The sequence below is a fragment of the Schistocerca piceifrons genome, chromosome 1 (assembly GCF_021461385.2).
Source record: "Schistocerca piceifrons isolate TAMUIC-IGC-003096 chromosome 1, iqSchPice1.1, whole genome shotgun sequence".
NCBI classification, from domain to species: Eukaryota; Metazoa; Arthropoda; class Insecta; order Orthoptera; family Acrididae; genus Schistocerca; species Schistocerca piceifrons.
In genome coordinates, this window is record NC_060138.1 from 44,149,746 (window position 1) to 44,171,198 (window position 21,453).

Below are 21,453 nucleotides of genomic sequence, written 5' to 3' on the forward strand. Positions count from 1 at the left end.
AGCCAATTTTCCAGCATGTCCAGATACACGTGTCTTGTAACGTTTTTTTCGCAGAAGAAAAAGGGGCCGTAAACTTTAAACCGTGAGATTGCACAAAACACGTTAACTTTTGGTGAATTGTGAATTTTCTGCGCGAATGCGTGAGGATTCTCTACCGCCCAGATTCGCACATTGTGTCTGTTCACTTCACCATTAAGAAAAAATGTTGCTTCATCAATGAAAACAAGTTTCGCACTGAACGCATCCTCTTCCATGAGCTGTTGCAACCGCGCCGAAAATTCAAAGCATTTGACTTTGTCATCAGGTGTCAGGGCTGGTAGCAATTGTAAACGGTAAGGCTTCTGCTTTAGCCTTTTCCGTAAGATTTTCCAAGCCGTCGGCTGTGGTACGTTTAGCTCCCTGCTTGCTTTATTCGTCGACTTCCGCGGGCTACGCGTGAAACTTGCCCGCACACGTTCAACCTCTTCTTTGCTCACTGCAGGCCGACCCGTTGATTTCCCCTTACAGAGGCATCCAGAAGCTTTAAACTGCGCATACCATCGCCGAATGGAGTTAGCAGTTTGTGGATCTTTGTTGAACTTCGTCCTGAAGTGTCGTTGCACTGTTATGACTGACTGATGTGAGTGCATTTCAAGCACGACATACACTTTCCCGGCTCCTGTCGCCATTTTGTCTCACTGCGCTCTCGAGCACTCTGGCGACAGAAACCTGAAGTACGGCTTCAGCCGAACAAAACTTTATGAGTTTTTCTACGTATCTGTAGTGTGTCGTGACCATATGTCAATGAATGGAGCTACAGCGAATTTATGAAATCGCTTCAACCATTTGTAATAACCCTGTACATGACAGAAGTGGTGTCTTACTCCCACAGTATTTTATATATTTATATATGTATTCATTTATATACCAGATTTGTTTTAGATCATATAACTAATGAGGAGGTATTGAATAGGATTGGGGAGAAGAGAAGTTTGTGGCACAACTTGACTAGAAGAAGGGATTGGTTGGTAGGACATGTTCTGAGGCATCAAGGGATCACCAATTTAGTATTGGAGGGCAGTGTGGAGGGTAAAAATCGTAGAGGGAGACCAAGAGATGAATACACTAAACAGATTCAGAAGGATATAGGTTGCAGTAGGTACTGGGAGATGAAGAAGCTTGCACAGGATAGAGTAGCACGGAGAGCTGCATCCAACCAGTCTCAGGACTGAAGACCACAACAACAACAACAACCAGATTTGTTTAAAATATCTCCAGGCATTCCTGAGTTATGCTTTTATGTCACACATTTTCACCCCAAACCTCAGCCTTGTGGTGCTAGGGGTGTCTTTCTGTCACAGTAAATTTTTCCTGAGAGCAAATGATATGTGTGTTAATTTTGGTAGAAATTCCTCCAGGCCTGTAGAGATTTACTGATATGTCACTGTTTTTGCACACTCCTCCCCCTTCCCCCCAACTCGAGAGGTGAAACATCATCGCGAATGTCACCAATTAGTGTAGCAACCACAAAAAATATGGATTTGATGCTAATATTTTTAAATGTCACACGTTCTGACCCCTGTCCCCTTTTCTAGCAGTGGTTGGGGTGTATTACCCCCACAATATTTTTATATTTGTTGAAGTTACTTCACATGTTCCTGAATTTTGCTACATGTAACCTCATTTTCACCCCCATCCTTTTGGTGTGAGTGGTGGCTCTTACCCTCATAGAACCTTTGCACATATGTGCACAACTTGCTGAAGTTTCATTGCAATCAAATGAACGGTATAGAGAAATTTATAGAAGATGAACAAACAAATATTTGTTTTTATATATTACATGGATGACTCTCCTCATTGTCGTTCACAATCAGATGCAGTTCATATATTCAAACACTGCTATAGTGGCCTGCACCTATGAATGCAGATGGTGAATGACGCACCAGACATTCAGCTGCGTCTGTCTGTCAAATGACTTCAGCATTTAGCACTGTAGGGCTGATTTACATGTTCATTTATAGTATGATGAGGTTGTTTAACCACAGTTATGGGCTACATAAAACACACACAAGAAGTATTATGCTAGGAAATGATAGTGATACTTTTCAGAGTGTATAAATTTATCTCAGGATCGACAAAGCAGATACAGTGTAGCAGTATGGCTCTTACTCCAGCATTGCCAGTAACTAGTTTTGGCACTGTCTGGCACATGTGGCATGGGGCAGAGGTACTGCAAAATATCTCTGTCTCTATCTGCACAGAACACATCACACACCTGCCTTCATACCTGAACACCACCATAGCATGCGGTGATTTTTGTACTTAATTTAGATGTTCTGTGAGTGACACTGAACAAAGTTCTGAGTGATCAATTCAGCATCCCTCTAATGCATTTACTTACGTGTACTACAAGCATTGTAATTGCATTTCACCATTTTCATTAACTACTTCTAATAAAAAACAGATGAATTTTGACCATTAAGTTTGAAAATGACGTACAAGCGTGGCTGTGTGAAAAAGGAATAACACTTGTAAAACAATAAAAATATGTTTATTACCTTGGCACTAAGGAAATTTCTCACATTGCCAATACATTATTTGTCATAATTTGTGGCTTTTTTTTAAACTTGAACTATGTCCTTACACTGTAACAAGCTTCATCAAAATTGATCTAATCCATGACAGTGGACCAGCAGTTTACCACAATCGTATTTTTCCATTCTACTAGAAAATGTTATGTATGAGGTGTGGATGGGGCAATAGAGATGAGATTGATGCTGCAAATTTGTGTACTTATCAGATTATGATCAGTTAATGGTGGTCAATTTGAAAATAGGAACAGTTTGTGGTCATTTGTATTAATTACATCAATTTCTCATATATTTTTCCGTATCATTGTGTGTGTTACCGTACAGAAATTAATATAATTTTCATTTTCCACTGGAGCCCAAGAGCATGGCTGTAAACTGTCTGTCCACTGCCACCAAGCTGTTAGATTGTAATAAGACTTGTCACATTGTGACAATTCAAAGAGAAAAAGTAGTTGTGTACTAATATACCACATCGAGTAATAATTACTAATGTGGGCAATCTTGTTTATTTTATCTTTTGGTAATATTGCCATTGTGATTCTACTAGAGTGGAACAATACTAGATGAAATTAGTAATTAATTACTTGTGTGTTTATATGTAAACAACAGTATGGAAAAGATAGACTGCTACTCATCACATTTAGGTGCACTGGGTTGCAGAAAGAGGCACATGAATCTGATAAGCGTAGTATTGGGAGACTGTGTGTGTGTGTGTGTGTGTGTGTGTGTGTGTGTGTGTGTGTGTGTGGGGGGGGGGGAGCAAAATAGAGAAGAAGAAATGACTATGAACGTGTATTAGTGGAACACAAGGGTGTGGGTGTGTGTGTGTGTGTGTGTGTGTGTGTGTGTGTTAGTAGTAGTAGTAGTAGTAGTATTTGATTGGGAGCAGGGAAAAGGATGGACAGGTGGATGACAGGGACTAGTGAAGATTGACACGAAGATTGACACCAAGTGGGTTATGGGAACAAAGTATATCTTGTAGGGAGAGTTTCCACCAAACAAATCTGGAAAAGGTTGTGGTGGTGGGAAGATTCTGATGGCACAGGCTATGAAACAGTAAAAGTACATCATGCTGCACACCATATTCTGCAGCTTGTTATTATCATATCCACATAGGATGTGGCACAGTCCTTGCAGCAAAGTTTGTAGATCATATGGCTGCTTTCACAGGTGGACCTATCTTTGTTGGGGTATGAGATGTCTCCTACCACTGCAGTAATACACATGCCTTCCATCTTGTCAACTCATGTACATAGTCCTTTCCTCTTTCCTACTTCTCTCCCCCCCCCCCCCCCCCCTCCCCCAGTACTGCACCTAGCAGCCCTGTCCTGTCCCCACCACACACCACATCCCTGCACACTCCCACAGGCAGCACTAGCATCTTTCCCTGTCCTTACCGTGCTGTCCCTCCACATCCCCACCCTATGCCTCTTTGTTACCCCCCCCCCCCCCCCACCCTGCCACCTCGTCATCCCCACCCTATGCCTCTGCCTTACCCCCCCCCCCCCCCCTTGCCACCTCCCCCCCATCCACTACTAGACTGCTGCTCATGAGCACACGGAGGCAGTGGCAACTTGTGTGAGAGTTTTTCTCATGTGATATGTTTTCCACTTTTGAAGAAGGACTTTTTTCAAAAACATTCTTTTCCACCGTCTGAAAACTTTCATTTTCACTGTGCCTGTCTGAAACATACTGCCTCCTCTCTAGGGACTAGCAATCAGTCCTTTCCATATTGCTATTTGTTTGTGAAGACTTATACATATGATTTAAAATGCCATAATCATCATTATTTTTGTTTGTAATTATTTGATTTGTGCTCTACAGTCAAGCATACTGCAACATTGTTGCTGGAGGTTGCATGGCAGTTGGTTTACGATTTGCTGGTTCTGCAAATAATGAAGCCTTTAAAACATTACTTCATTATGCAAAGATGTTCACAAACTTGTCTGGAAAATCTATTGCAGAACTGGCTGGCAAGTCTACTATAGAAACCTGTCTGAATGTGATGCTGTTGTCACTGGCAATGGTATGTATTTATACCTGTCTCAACTTGTGTTTGTTTTAAATTGTGCCCATGTTGTTTAAATAGGCAGTATCTCTAAGAAACTAGATTTTGGTGTGTGTAAAAGAGAGATTAGATAGGAACCATTTTATGATGTAATTTTTTTCACTGTTGTTCTATCCTGAAGAACATTTTTCATTTGTTTTGCATTCACATTGTCAGGAGAAGTGACTTATTATCATTACTCACACTAATATGATGTCATTTCTGCAGTTCTTATCTGGATCATAATCAGCTGGTAGTTCCAATTTCTTTTTAATTCTTGAACAATTACAGTAAGATGTTGTTCCAGGATTTTCAAAGATCACATAAATGTGGGTCAGTCTTTGTGAATAGAAAGCCAATGCCCACTCCGAATGGCTGCTGGGGGGGGGCCTCATCTGAGATGTAAAGGAAGCCTTGTCTGTGGCTCTCAGGCATGCAAGGTGCAGCTGTCTGCAAGTAGTGGCTCGCGTTGGTGCCAACGGAATCTGTCACTTGGGTTCTGAGGCTGTACTCGCAAGGAAAACTCTCCATCGCACCCCCCTCAGATGTAGTGGTAAAATGGCGCAGTAGATAGCCCACCAAAAACTGAATGGAGATCAGAAATGAAAACAGAAAGAAGGTGTACTGAACTGTGAAAAGAGAAGAAAAAACTAAACAGTGAATTGTCCAACATAAAGATGTGCAACATCAAGCGAACTAGAACAGCCAAAGCATTGTGGTTATGTGGCCATAGTATTGAACTGTTAAAGAGGAGATTCATGTTTAGATCTCCTTCGTGCGCCCTCTTTGTTTTTTGGCCCCCTCTCTCCGCAAAATTATCGACTGTCCATCCTGTCATTGACATGTCTGTTTGCTTGCTGTATTCAAATTTCTGTCTGTGTCGTGGTGTAACGTCCATTTGCAACAGTGAGGTGTAAGGAAAGGACCTCCAGACATACACACCTCCTATTTGTTCTACACAAGTGCCACACATTATGACTTGCGTTCTGTTTTGGAAGTTTTGACTCTTCAGTTTCTTTGTTGTAACATAGTTCACACACGTTTTTTGTCATTTTCATTTCTGTTAGAAGTTTATGTGGCATCTCCTCAGCTCTCACTATTTGTCACACTTACCTGCACTGGTAATGTATTCTTGCCACATGATTCATATTCTATAGGCTGCAGAATGAGAACAGACACATCAGTGACCAGACGGAAGTTCATAATTTTGTGGGGGAAAAAAAGGGGGTTATGAGGGAGATTTGAACACAGATCTCTCACTTTGTTGTCCAGCCCCATGACTACACAACCACGATGCTGTGGTTCTTGGAATTTGCGCGATGTTGCACATCTTGAGCTTGGACCATTCACTGTTTCTATTTTGCTTCTTTTTTCACATTTCAGTACATATTCTTCCTGTTTTCATACTTTCTGTGTTCAGTTTTTGACAGGTCACCCATTGGGCCATTTTACCACTAAATCTGACGGTGGCTGTGATGAGGAGTTCCCTTGTTAGTTCATTCCGTGGCTAGTGGAAATGGTGAAGGCTGCTGGCATTGTGACCAGGTGCAAGCAGAGCTCGAAATTTGCAGCATCATTCCCAGAGTTCATTGGGGTCCTTCAGTTTGGAGCCAAGTGAAGGTTATCTAACAAAAGCTTCATTGATGGTGTTGGCTGGGCATTTCGTGCCTTGCGTTATTGAGTGAGGATTTGTGGGACTCCCTTTGATGGGTCAGTTGTGCACTACGTAAAGGAAGCAGCTACTCACGTAGTGGAATTCTTGTGGAAAGCATGTGTTTTTTTTCTTTTCCTTTTTTTTTTTTTTTAAGGCTACGTAGTAGTTCGAGATATTCCAATGAACACTCACCAAAAAATACACAGATAGCAGAATCAGACTGCATTCAGAATAAGATGCTTAGACTGTCAAAATTTTATGAATAAACTGTCAAAGTATTCGTAAACAAAGTTCCTGAATTTACTGCCATCCAAGAAATATCTCATGTTGAAATTATTCTTGGAACCGAAGGCTGGCTGAAGCCCTAAGTAGAAAGTTCTGAGATGTTTAGCAATTCATGGAACTCATACCAAAAAGACAGATTAGATGCCCTAGGAGGAGGAGGAGGAGGAGGAGGAGTAGGAGTTTTCATCGCCGCTGACAAAAATACTCTCTCTGTGGAGATCAAATTTGAATGTGACACTGAAGTTATCGGACTACATATAGCAGGTCTAAGTGAAATACAGTTAATTTCTGGATATTTTCACCAGCCACCCAATTCCCATGTGGCAATTTCAGAATCATTCAGAGATAGTCTATGGTTAGTAGTGCAGAAATACCTATATCATGCAGTATTGGTTGTAGATGACTAACCCACTGTGTATCGACTGGGACATCTATGGATTCATTGGAGGGAGTACAGACAGTCAGTCTTGTGAAGTGCTTTTGAACACTTTTTCCAAAAACTATCAAGAGCAGCTAGTTTGACAGTCAACTCACTATGGAAATATTTTAGATCTTGTAGCTACGAACAGGCCTGACCTTATTGATGGCATCAGTGTACAGGGATTAGTGACCATGTCATCATAGTGACTATGTTTACTCAAGTAAATAAATCAGTAAAAAAGGCTAGGAGTGAATTTCTGCTGGAAAGAGCAGGTAAGTAGTTGCTAGCATCACCCTGAAGTCATTTATTTCTGGTATGATGGACATAGGGGAATTATGGGCAAAGTTTAAATGGTTTAACAATGAAAGTTGGAACACACTGACTAAGCAAAGACTGTTGCACTCTCAGTTCAAACGAGAACACGCAAATGATAACATGCTAAAGTTAATAGAGATTTGTGTGTCTGCAAAACGATCACAACTACCGCAGTCATACCTTAGCAAAGGTGTTACTTAGAACCCAAGACAATTCTTGATCTATGTAAAGTTGCTAAGTGGAATTAAGGCTTCTATACAGCCATTCATGGACCAGTCTGGTATGGCAATAGAAGACAGCAAAAGGGAAGCCAAAGTTTTAAATTTCATGCTTGAGGAAATGTTCTCACAGGAGAATTGTGCAAACATGCTGTCATTTGACCATTGCGCAGGACATAGAAATAGGCATCCCTGCCATACAGAAACAACTCTTAGAGTTGAAAAGGAATAAGTTGCCATTCCCAGGTGGAATCCCAGTTTGGTTTTACAAGGAGTATTCTACAGCCTTGCCCCCTTAACTTGAAATGGAAATGCAGTCCCATGCTTCTTTACAGAGCGTAGGGGAACGATGCGGGAGACCTGCACCGCTTGACTAGGCAAGGTCCTAGTGGAGGTGGTTTGCCATTGCCTTCGTCCGACTGTGATGGGGATGAATAATGATGATAAAGACGACACAACAACACCCAGTCATCTCGAGGCAGGAAAAATCCCTGGCTCCCCGGGAATCAAACCCGGGACCCTGTGCTCGGGAAGTGAGAATGCTACTGTGAGACCACGAGCTTACCTTGTATTTATTGCAGATCTCTCACTTAGCACAAAGTCCTAAGTGACTGGAAAAAAGTGCAGGTGACTCCTGTTTATAAGAAGAATGAAAGAATGAACATGCAAAATTACAGACCAGTATCCTTAACATCAGTTTGCAGCAAAATTCTTTAACATATTCTCAGTTTGAATATAATAAATTTCCTTGGGACGGAAAAGCACGTGCCCATGAATCAGCACGATTTTAGAAAGCATCACTCTTGCGAAACTCCGCTTGCCCTTTTCTTGCATGAGATCCTGCAAACTATAGATGAAGGACAACAGGCAAATTCCATAACCGTAGATTTCCAAAAAGCATTTGACACTGTGCTCCACTGCAGACTGTTAGTGTAGGTACGAGCATACAGAATAGGTTCCCAGATATGAGAGTGGCTCGAAGACTTCTTAAGTAACAGAACCCAGTACGTCCTAGTGTTGAGTGTTCATTAAAGACAAGGCTGTCATCAGGAATGTCTCAGAGAAGTGTGATAGGACCACTGTTATTTTGTGTTTACATGAATGATCTGGCAGACAGAGTGAGCAGCAATTTCTGGGTGATCGCTGATTATGCTGTGGTGCACAAGATGGTGACATTGTTGAGTGGCTCTAGAAGGATACAAGAGGACTTTCAAAAAATTTCTAATTGGTGTGATGAATGGCAGCTTGCTCTGAACGTAGGAAAATGTAAGTTGAATGCAGATGAGTAGCAAACACAATCCTTGATTGGCGACTCCATGGAGTGCTGTGTGCACAACGACCATATATGTTAAATTAAAAGGAAGGTCAGCTTGGGCCGTAATATTGATGTTTTATTGATAGCAGAATCGATTTTTGTTCACATGGTGATCATCTTCAGTGCTGTACAAATTAAACTCTGGCACTGGTATCAAGTTATCACTAACGAAACTGAGATCGCTTCTCAGTTTTGGTTATTGGTAACTTGTTACCAGTTTCTGAGTTTAATTTGTACAGCACTGAAGACAATCACCATGTGATCGCAAATCGATTCTGCTATCAATAAAACATCAATATTATGGCCAACGCAGACCTTCCTTTTAATTTAAACACAATCCTGTAATGTTTGAATACAGCGTTAGTAGTGTGCTGCTTGACACAGTCACCTTGATTAAATATGAGTGCGAGTCAAATGAAAACCTTAAATTTGTAATAACAAATCGAAATTTCACGCCGTTATCCTGTAAGTTGGTAAGCGTGCTACAAACAGCATGCAGAATGGCCTGTAGGTGGCAGCATAGTGCAGATGTACACATACCATCACAGTATCAGTATAAAGATGGTTGCCCCACTTGCGACTTGCACCAGGGAAGAACAGTGTTCCGTTATTTGGTTTTTGAGTAGTGAAGGTGTGAAACCTATTGAAATTCATCGACGAATGAAGGTTCAGTACGATAATGCATGTTTGTCACATCAGCAAGAGTACAAATGGAGTAGGAAGTTCGCAAATGGTGTGACTTCAGTGGAAGATGCTCCTCGTCCAGGTCAGGCACAATGAGTTGTGACTTCCAAGAACATTGCAGCAATTGGAAGTCATAGTGAAGGAAAACCGCCGAGTGACACTGAATGACATTGCACCATGTTTACAGATTAGTCATGGCTCAACACAGCACAATGTGCATGATGTGCTCCAGTTTCACAAAGTGTCTGCAAGATGGGTGCTACGACAGCTGACTCCTGAAATGAGAGAACGTGTTGATGCTTGTGAAGAACTTCTTCAGCGCTTTGAACGAGAAGGTGATGGCTTCCTTGCAAGAATTGTTACTGAGGATGAAACCTGGATTCACTTCCACCAACCGGAAATGAAGAGAGCGAGCAAGGAATGGCGCCACTCCTCATCACCAAAACCAAAGAAGTTTCGAACAGAACCATCAGCACAGAAGGTTATGCTGACACTCTTTTGGGACGAAAAAGGTGTCATTTTGGAGCATTACCTGCCTAGAGGGACGAGTGTCACCAGTGCATCATACATAGATCTCCTAAAAAATCATCTGCACCCTGCAATCAAACCAAAGCAATGTGGATTGCTGTCAGCAGGTGTCCTTTTGCAACATGACAATGCAAGGCCCCACACTGCCCGTACAACAGTTGCAACAATCACAGACCTGCATTTTGAGTGTCTTCCTCATCCACCATACTCACCAGATCTTGCCCCCAAGTGATTTCCATATGTTTGGACCACTCAAAGACGCAATGGGAGGAAAGAAGTTCCGTTCTGCTGAAGAGGTATGCCACGCGGGGCATGAGTGGTTGCATGGACTACCAAAAGAATTTTATTCTAAAGGAATTTATGCACTTCGTAAGTGCTGGAGGACTTGCATTGAGTGTGGGGGTGATTATGTTGAAAAGGGATACAGCTTTGTGCCACTTCTGCACAATAAATAATATTTAAAAAAATATTTCAGGTTTTCATTTGATTCACCCTTGTATCTTGACATAAAGTTTCAAAGGGATATGAAATGGAATGAGCTTGTAAGGACTGTAGTAGGAAGGTGAATGATTGACTCCATTTTATTTGGAAAATTTTAGAAAAGAGTGGTTCATCTGTAAAGGAGATGTATTATAGGACACTAGTGCGACCCATTCTTGAATACTGCGAGTTTTTGAAACCGCACCATATCAGACTAAAGGTAGATACTGAAGCGATTCAGAGGCACCCTGCTAGATTTGTTACTGGTAGGTTTGAACGACATGCAAGTATTACAGAGATGCTTCGGGAACTCATATTATAATCCCTGGAGAAAAGGTGACATTCTTTTCGAGGAAGACAATTGAAAAAAATTTATGAAACTGGCATTTGAAGTTGACTGCAGAACGATTCTACTGTCGCCAATTTTCTATTGCGTAACAACCAGGAAGATAAGATATGATAAGAGAAATTAGGGCTCATACAGAGGCATATTGACAGTCATTTTTCCCTCACTCAATTTGCAAGTGGAACAGGGGATTGTACAGGATATCCTCCTCCACGCACCATAAAGTGGCTTGCGTATTATGTATATAAATGTAGATATCTTGTTTTGTTGTTTTGTTCTGCCTCCCCTCCTTGCCTTCCCTTAATCACCCTGATCACACATATTATCATCTGTGAGTGGCTTAATTTCTCTCTTCCTTTCAAAGTATTATGACTTACCTAATTCTTCCTTGATGGTTTTATTTTAATTTTGTTTTTTACTTACAAGTGACATGGAGTCAGATATGTTGCTTGGCAGGAAATGCATATTTTGTCCAAGCATAATTATTTTCTTATAATTTTATTAAAATCTGGTTACTTGTTTGACCTCTCCCAAAATGTATTTTAGAAGGTCTTATTTGTGATTAAAATTATTGCTTCTACCAGGGCTCCATGGAGCTTGTATAAGAAGGATGTTTGTTGATGGTCCAAACATGTAAGAAAATTAAATGTGACACAGATAACACCACTGCAAAGGCAAGGAGAAAATTCAATAATATTTTAAATGAAGTTTGCAGCCTGTGCTGCTACAATCTGCAGGGTGACTTTTTGAACTATGGAAAACCAAATAACGCACAATAAATGCTGAAATGAATAAAAAGCTATGTACCATTTTCCATTGAAACCATTATTTATGACACTAGTAAACAAAGTGAAAGAGGGTTGTAACTGTGGAATCATCATCCTATCGCTGGGCTCATTACTAGACATTTCAAATCAAGCAAATATGGCATGTTCTTTTTTTAGTACATATCTGCACCGTATTATTAATATGAACCAGAAAGTCTCCAACATGACTGCTTGTTGTTATTCACACTCAGCCACCTGTTTCTGAAGCTTGTTTTTCTTTTATATATAATAGAATTTTCACCCACAAATTATCTGTTTTTCTGCAGATGATGTTTCCTTATGCACAGAAAAGTTGCCCTGTGTATTTGGCGCAGTAGATTGTACCAGCTGGTCTTTATCACTCTGATTGAGGACCTGCAATCACTATTCCCATTTTCCAGGCCGAATGTTCCCAGGCTTACAAAGAACTGTAACTGTAACAGTGTTGTTTAATGAGCATGTCTTTGAGGACTCTCCCTCCTCCTGAATTGTATGTTGTAAAAATATCTCCTTTTTAATCACATACCTGAATTTAGCCAGTTATCCTAGTTAAATCTTGATTCTACTGTATCCACAGTCTAAAACTCAAAATTCATTTCACGTCAGAACCTCTCTTATAGTATCTCAGTACCGAATTATCCCTATAACACGTTGACCTACTATACCATTCAACCTTCAACAACTCTTAAACGACAGGCTGTGGTAGCTGGAACTGTTTGAAACTGTCCAGGTAAACAGTTCCTGTTATAGTTTTCTCTGTGAATAAAACTGAGCCTATCACCCTTTTATGCATAGAGTCACACCAAGCAGGAACTTCGGGCCATTGCTGGATGTGTTCATACATGTTGTGTGTGTTTTTGGAACCCAAAGTCATAATGTGACAATTTATGTGTCCAGAAATGTGGAAAGTTGCTTCATCTGGAAACAGGAAATTTTTCAGTTGTCATTGTTGGCGTCTATGGAGGCCAGAGTGAAACATGCGAATGACGACAATGATTGGCCACAACGCTTGGATCATTTGCACTTAGTTTGCATAAAAGTGTAACCACATATGTAATACTTGATCTTGTTTCCTACAGTTTGTGTGATGCATAACAAATTGGATTCTCAGAGCTGTGTTGAAATGAAGTTTGAACACTACGGACGTATGTTTGAGACATGGGGTAATGTCCACTTCGGGGAAGGCTTTTGACACTGCTTGTCTCTAAAGTTTTTGAAGCACCTCTTATGCTTATTTTTGCCAGTGGTGCCCTCCCACACAGGCTTTGATAATTCAGCAGTACTATGTCACAGATTTGGATTCTGGATACCAGATGACACATTGCGCTTTCTCCTGGTCCATCGCCATTTTTTTTTTTTTTAAATGGTAGTATGACTTCATGGACACCCTGTATGTACCAATTATGTGAACAGAATGTGCAGTAAAAATAGAACATGCTGAATACTTTACACCTTTCTGTAAATTATTGGTAAAATGTTATCCATGTGAAAAATCATTTTGCTGCCTACTATTCATCAAGTGAATGGTAGCGTTTAGTTTGAATGAATGTGTATGATTAACCCAAGTCCAGTGAGAGAGTGTAAATTTTACTGAATTAAAATTTTAAGGAAAATAAGTTTCAAATGTTTGCCAGCATCCAACTTATCCATGAAGATACAAGTGAATGTACCACGGAAAAATACTATTTCTATGTTATATTAAATATTTGTAGTTGGTGTAAAATATGATGCAATTGGTATGTTATAGGTGATGGCAGGAACTGGAGACTTGGATGTGTTGAGACTTGTAAGACATTTACGCTCACGTGTTGGTCCAGCAAACAGTGTCGTAACTTATGGATCACACCTTGCGACACATATGGCCCTTGGTCTATTGTTTTTGGGTGGTGGTAGATACACTCTCAGCACTTCACCTTCAGCTGTTGCTGCAATGTTATGTGCCTTCTTCCCTAAGTTTCCAACACACAGCAATGATAACAGGTGATGTCATTACAGAATTATTTAAAAAAATATTGTTTGTATCTAAGGAATGTTATTTTGTGTAACAGTACAATGTTTTATGTGTCTTGTTCACTGTTACACATACACATACACAGAACTGCATGAATTTATAAATATAAATCTCGAGTTAAGACATAAAGAAATATTGCTTTCAAAAAGATAAGAAAAAGTTAAAGCGATAGATGTAAAGAAATAACATACGTTGATTTCCACAAAACTTCATCACACACTGTCTTATGTACCTGATGTCCTTTTTGTCAATTTAGAGGGAACTTCTGTATTTTGAACTGATCTGTAATGTCATTTTGTCTGAGGATGAAAATGGTTTCGTGAATTACCTCACAATTCCTTTGTTGGTGTGGACAAGTATTGTAGCAGTTTGATAGAATCCATATTATTTTGACCTTTGGACTTCCATCTGTTACCCCCCTTGGTCTTCAAAAGCATGCATTGTTTCTGTGCATGACATGCTGTAGAAGAACGAACAGTATGGTACATAGCATAACAACTGTGACAAGAGTGTCTCTTGAATGGTTTCAGTACCATTCAGTTTGATGTGTGAGAGAGTTCTTATGAAGATACACTTTTGGAGCTTAGGTGGAAATCCTTGAAGGGAACAAGACAATGTTTTGCAAATCACTATTAAGGAAGATCGGAGAATCTCCATTTGTGAGTGCAGGATAGTTCTACGGACTCTAACATTCATCTTGTGCAGGTACAGTAAGGACAAAATAATTGAGATTAGGGCTCATATAGGTGCATATGGGCTATCATTTCTCTCTTGTTGTGTATGTGAGCGGAACAGGAAAGAGAATGACTATCAGTGGTGCATTGTTTACTCCATCATGTGCTGTGCAGAGACTTGCGGACTATGTAGCTGAAAAGAGGTGTGTAAAAAAATATGGTTGTAATGACAGTGACCAATGGAAATAAATAATGAACACACAAATAAGTGATGAAGCACTGTTTTTTAATGACATAACACCCCTGGTAGCTGTAGGTATAGTCAGGATAGCTAGCCATCGTCTAGCAAATGGTTGGTGATGGGGTCCAGCATCAGCAGGTGTGGAGTGGATGGCAGTTGGATCATTCCATGTCAGTTCAACCAGGGGCTCCAGCTCATAGTCTCAGATTTGACTGAAATTCAGTACACTAATTCTACCATGTGTGGAACACTCATGTACACAGTATTAGTTTCCCCTGCCAGTTAGTTCCAGAATTATGACTTGTGAAAGAAGGTGGCGTGACCTGGAAATTGAATCCCGCATCTGGCAATCTATCTTCAGATCCAGCTTCAGGTCTTAATAACTTTGGAACTATTCCACACAGTCCAGTGAAGTTTTTACACAACCCAGTAACATCCATTTAGAGAACACACTCCATGAGTCAAAACACCAACAACATATTTCTGAGGGAAAATAAAAAATTCCAAATTGTGATTTAAAAAATGTAATACGTTAAAAGGTGCATGTTGTAGGTGCCCTCTATGCCAAATATAATGCACTCAAAAACGATATAAATTTTTTGTGGTAAGCTTAATATGGCCTAAACACCCACAGAACTCATGAAGCCCATATCAGTCACAAAAACTGAGTTACATGCACATGAAAATACAAAAATTTGAAAAATTACCTGAAAAACATGGATTTTTGAAGTGTGGTAGCACAAAAGGGACAAGTGGTATCCAAGCCAAATTTCACACACTGCATAAGTAGACCATAATTACATATATCTCAAAATTTCAGCATGTTATTGCAAGACATTTGTGTACAATAAAAGTTGACAGAGATGTATTTGGTTATGTTTCTTTTAACACGATTTAGCAAGTGATTGTGATGATGCAGACAGCTTGTTTCAGATAAAGCTGCAGCAATTGTTGGGAACCATTAGGCAACAGAAAATTAAACAATGGTAGTTTTCAGGGACAGAATGAGTCATTGTTAGGCAGGAACAACAAAGGAAACAAGCAACAATTACAGGTTACTCATGTTTTTAAGATTCTAGTTCAGACTTGTCAGTACTGTTGTGGAAAGTCAGTATGGAGGCAGAAGAGTGGACTAGTGGTGCTTTTGTTCAAACAAGTTGCAGTATTAGTAGCGCACAAGTATCTGAATGTCATAAAACAACATATGGAACAAAATGTGGCATTCGCTTTGTACTGTATGATCTTGACGAATTGGACCAAGATTTGTTGCTATGGAGATCCGGGATACACCCTCTGGGCACAAGAAGTACAGTTCCAGGAAACTTTAGTGTTTGTTATCATCATATGAAAGTGTTTCTGGTTAAGTATTCTTTCTCACAAAGAAGTTGTTTTGGTCCATTTTGGATTCATAAGAAGATAGTGAAGTGTAGCCTCAGAGAAATTGATGTGAAATCAGTATTGAAAGTGAATCAGTGCATGGGACTTAACATGAAACCAGGACAAAAGTTATGTTCCAGGTGTGTTACACTGCTAAAAAATGAAGAATATTCTGACAATTTACATGACAGTGACGAAGAGTATCAGCCACCTACAACCACAGCAGATGAGCAATTAAATACTTCAGTGACTGCTCTTGGTTTGTCTCCCATGAAGACACAAAAAGTTGGGAAAAGAGACAGACCTAGCTATGTAGAAGAAAACTACAAGAAACTCAAATGGAATTAAAACACAAAATAGCTGACACACTAATGGTGGAAGAGGAAGAACTATCTGCTCCAAAGGAACAGAAATCATGACAGAAATGCTCTGCTGTGGACAAAATTGTGCATGATTTGAAAGAAAAATGTGCCACATCCACACGCCACAAAAAAAGGAGCTATTCTTACTCTTGCACCTTCCAGCTGGTCTATTGACTACACTGCAAAGGAATTCAGTGTTTCTACATATATGGTAAAGCAAGCTAGGAAAATAAAAGCAACCCAAGGAGTGCTTCCACAACTTCAGCATGTTCAGGGTAAGCAATTGAGTTCAGAAATAAAGGTGCTAGTGTCAGAGTTTTATGTAAATAATGACTACAGCCAAATAATGCCTGGAAAAAAGACTATGTAACAGTGAAAATGGGAAATGTACGTGTACAGATGCAAAAAAGACTGTTGCTATGCAACATATCAGAACTATATGTAGAATTCAAGGAAAAGTATCCCAATACCAAAGTAGGTTTATCATCTTTTTTCAATCTTCGGCCAAAATGGGTTGTGCCTGTAAGTGCAATGGGCACACACAATGTTTGTCTCTGTGAGACCCATTAAAATGCTAAGCTGATGTTTGCTGCTATAAAGGATTCTGGTCTGGATTACAAAGGTGCAATGAAGCTGCTAGTGTGTTACATCAGTTCCTACCAGTGCATGATACACAGGTGTGAAAAGTGTCCTGGTAGGACAAATCTTGTAGAACACATGAATAACAAACTGTATGGTGAACTCCTTATGGAAGAAGAAACATATTTACTGAACGAAGACATGTCCAAGATGTATTGCTGAATCAAAGTAGACCAGGAGTAAATGCAAAAGTGAATTCCTCAAAAATATTTGGACTGTTTAATAGAGAATCTAATGACTTAGTGCACAAAATTTATTACCATGAATGAGACACTGATCCACCACTTAATGACAACAACTAACAACAGTGTGTGTGAGTATGTGGGGGGGTTCGTGTTCTTACACAGTAACAGTGTCCATATACATGCTCTGACTGTGGAGTTAAGAAGTACGAATTGTTTGAACATTCACTTTATCCATAAGGTTTGACACTATCTGATTTACATTTGTTCCCGTGTGTTCAAAGTTTGCAGTTGGACAATGTTTTGAATCAAATGATGAGGCTGCAACAGCAGTAGATGAGTGTTTTGCAGGCCTTCCAGAATCAATTTTAAGGAGTGGGACACAATGGAAAAACATTTTGCAGAATCCATTGACTTAAAAGTGAGTGCATTTAAAACCTAAGGAACATGGATTTCCCTGACCAGGTCACAATATTTTATCCCTGCGCTAATGTGACGATTAAGGTTTTACGCAGAAACTGAGAGCTTGTGATTGTAAATAAAAGGAGTACTACATGCTACGAAAAGGCTATTCTGTTGTTAAAATCTTCTGTCAGAAGAGTAGTTCAATACCATTCTTCATGCTAGTCTATTCTGTTCAACCCCCTTCATCAATGTATAACTATTGCAACCTCCATCCCCCCCCCCCCCTCTCCGCCTCCCCTCTCCTTCCCCCCCCCCCCTCCATAACCAAACTTGACTGTACCTTGATGCTTCAGGCAGGATGTGTCTTTACCAACTGATCGCTGATTGCTTCTTGCAGTCAATTTGTGCCACAATTCCCCCCTCCCCCCAAACCCCTCTCCTTTCAGTTAAGTATCTTTTCATTAGTTATTCAATATAACTTCAAAATCTTTACCTTTTTACTGTAGCAACACATTTCAAAATCTCTTACCCCCTTTTTGTCTATACTGCAGCCACATTTCACTTCCATATAAACTACATTTCAAATACTTTCCATAATGACTTTTTATCACATAAATTAATATTGGAAGTTCTGTTAATCCCATATCTCAAGTCCTTTGCCATCTCTCACAGACTTACAATATCACTGGCACTGCCCAAAAGATTTCGTTTCTGAGCTTTACTTTATCTTTAGTTTTCTTTACTGCATGCTCAATGTATATGGTGGATAACATGGGTGATTTGCTGCACCCTGTTCACTCCCTTCCCGACTATGCCCCCCCCCCCCCCTTTCTCAATTACTGCCCCACCCCCACCTCCCATTCTCCCATTTCTTCAGCCTGGTTTGTGTAAAACATATAGATAACCTTTTGCTCCCTCTATTTTATCCCTACTACCTTCAGAATTTGAAAGAGAGTACTCCAGTCAACATTGTCAAAAGCTTTCTCTAAATCTACAAATGTTGTAAATGTAGGTTTGTATTTCTTCTGTCTACCATCTAAGATAAGTCATAGATTGAATGTTTTCCTACCTCAAGATCAGCTTCTACCTCCCTTTCCTGTCATTGTATAAATAAATTGTTTTAATATTTGGCATCCACAACTTACTAAACTGATGTTTCACCATATAGTGGAGATGTTGATTCACAGACAGGCACAACAAAAAGAGTGCTAAGCAAGTAAGTGTTCTGCCAAAATGCCTTCTTCTGATTTAGACAAGACACACACACACAAAACTCACAGACATATGCATGTCTACAGTCTCTGGCTGCCAAGGCCAGATTGTGAGCAACAGCACATAATGGGAGGAGTAATCTGGGTGGTGAGGGTAAAGAAGAGGCTGAGGCTGGAGAGGGGGGCGGGCGGGGATAGCAGGGTAGGGGTTGGGGATGGCAAAGTGCTGCCTGTGAGAGCATACATGGACAAGCTGGGGAGTATCTTTCGTATCATGTGGACTTGTGTTTTTCTGCTACTGGTCGCATTTATTTCTTTTATTTAACTTAACATAACATACAACAATGCATCTCGAGCATATTTTGCTCATTATCAGTTGTTTATAAATACACATGGTAATTAAAGTGACAGTGTCCTTGTCTGAATTAATGTAGGACTATTTTGTTCACTGTTCTGTTGCTGGAGTGACTATTGGGGCATTTGGGGGCAGGGGGCAGGCAATAGTTGGCCACATTGTCTTCCGCTTGTGTCGAGCTGTCTCATTGTTGTGATTGACACCACAGCCTGTGGGGGATGCAGATGTATCTGCATCAGTTGTTATGGTATATTAATCATGTGATATACACTAGATATGCATGCAATTGGGGAAAAAATTGCTGTAGTTTTCCATTGCCCTCAGCCATTCTCAGTACCAACATAGCAAGGATAGTATTAAAAGTCCAGAGCAATTTATAATCCAAACTGTTGCCTCTGTAACTAATGAAAAGGCTGCTGCCACAAACCACTTGTTAGTGTGACCTCTCCAGAGACACTTTTCTGAGTAGTTGCACCTATGGCACAGCCAACTGCATTGTTGAGGCAGGTAAGCCAAGCCAAGCCATGCCATGCCACCATGACAAGGAGTGTCCTGTTCTTGATGCAGTTTCAGTTTGATCAGAGTGTGGTCTATTGGTGAAGTTTACTGTGTAGTGTCATAAGGATGTCATTTTGATGCTGTTCGGTATGGTTGAATTCTTAGAGGTATTGAAGCGAGCCCCTCTCCCTCCCTCTCTCTCCCTCCCTCTCTCTCTCTCTCTCTCTCTCTCTCTCTCTCTCTCTCTCTTTCTCTCTCTCTTTCTCTCTCTCTCTCTCTCTCTCTCTCTCTCTCTCTCTCTCTCTCTCTCTCTCACACACACACACTGTGACATTGAATGTGCCAGAAAGTGTCATTTTAAATCTACATTCAACATAGACTAGTCCAATATGTATTGAGGTTAACCATTTCACAAAAGACTAGATATCTGGCTTCGTTGATATAACAAAGTCCTGTTGCACACAAAATTGCTGTTGCAAAGGCTACAGTTGTCTGAGGATCTGCAGAGTACCTATAAACAGCCTATCATATTCTCAGAGCAGTCTGTCTATATGGCATATATCTCGTAATGTGTGTCCTGCTCACAGCAGTGTAGAATCATATCCATTTATAGTGTAATCAGCAACATGGGATCCAAGTAAGAATGAATGGAAAAATATGCATTTTCCAGATTAATCCTGCCTCCATTTGCAGAATGACTCATGTTCCAAATTGTGCATTTTCCAGATTAATCCTGCCTCCATTTGCAGAGTGATCCATGGTCCACATTTATCTAAACATAATGTGGTAGTTTGGACAATCACAGAAACATCATGGAAAGATGGCAGTTTGGCAGTGGTGGGGATCTTTGTTTAGGAGTGCATTCTTGCTCTACACTGTACTGCCTCAAAATATTCTCTGTCACTCTCAAGTTCAGTTTTACCTTTGTGACAGTACACAGTTACCCTTGTGTGTAAGTGGTCTTTATTTAGTGTTAACAGCATGGTCACAACCTGTGACTATTCAGTATCTTTTACACAAAAAGACTTACACAGCTATAGATTAAATTGACCTGCTTCCTGCTTGCTCAATGATTTTCCTCATACACATCCGTATAAATGAAAAATAATCTTACATGCTTAAAAGTGTAATGTGTTGTATACAAATAAAATGAGACCATTCACAATCACGCCAAGATAATAGTAATCCCTGCCACTGCCAAAATTATTTTAAATATTGTATAGCAGTGTAGTGATAAAAACACTTCCCTTTTGTAATTTAAAATAATGACTTAATGTAATATTTTGTTTTGTTATCGCACATAACAAGATAACAAAGATGTAATGACGCACTAGTCAGAGATAATAATGATAGGAGGAAGTTAAACATATTGCTACATTCCTCATTATGTACATATGTTAATCACATCAAAAATTCTAATCTGACTGCATTTAATTTCTTGACTAAATTAAAACCTCTCTTTTAAGCTATCAGATTCTACCTGTGAAATAGCTATTATCTCTTTTCTTTTAAGCTTTTATTAAAGGGATATTCTTGTTACTTTCTTTAATAGACCATTTCAGTTTATTGTACCAGAACCACGTTACTGTGTGGTCAGGGTGGAACAATGAAATAAAAACATCAGAACTTTCGTTTTGCATTGCTGTAAGGCATGGTGAAGTTTCTTCTCTGTAGTTCGACACACACACTGTACACCATTTCCAATGTAGCCCCAATCCTAACTTGGCTTTAACAATAAAAAAAAAAGCCATCACCTCTGCAAATTAATTGATGCTGAACAATTTTCAACCTCTTCAGATGTTGGCTTCTAGCTAATTACTTTTCCCAAT

At 39.9% G+C, this 21,453-nt stretch overlaps 1 protein-coding gene across 1 annotated transcript in view; it reads left to right on the forward strand.

Annotated features, from left to right (window-relative positions):
* LOC124797781 (anaphase-promoting complex subunit 1) overlaps window positions 1–21,453 on the forward strand; it is a 349,586-nt gene that overhangs the window by 250,761 nt on the left and 77,372 nt on the right. The window contains exons 27-28 of the mRNA XM_047260813.1: window positions 4,395–4,596; window positions 13,417–13,649. Of these exons, the coding sequence (XP_047116769.1) occupies window positions 4,395–4,596; window positions 13,417–13,649 (435 nt within the window). The remainder of the gene's footprint in view (window positions 1–4,394; window positions 4,597–13,416; window positions 13,650–21,453) is intronic.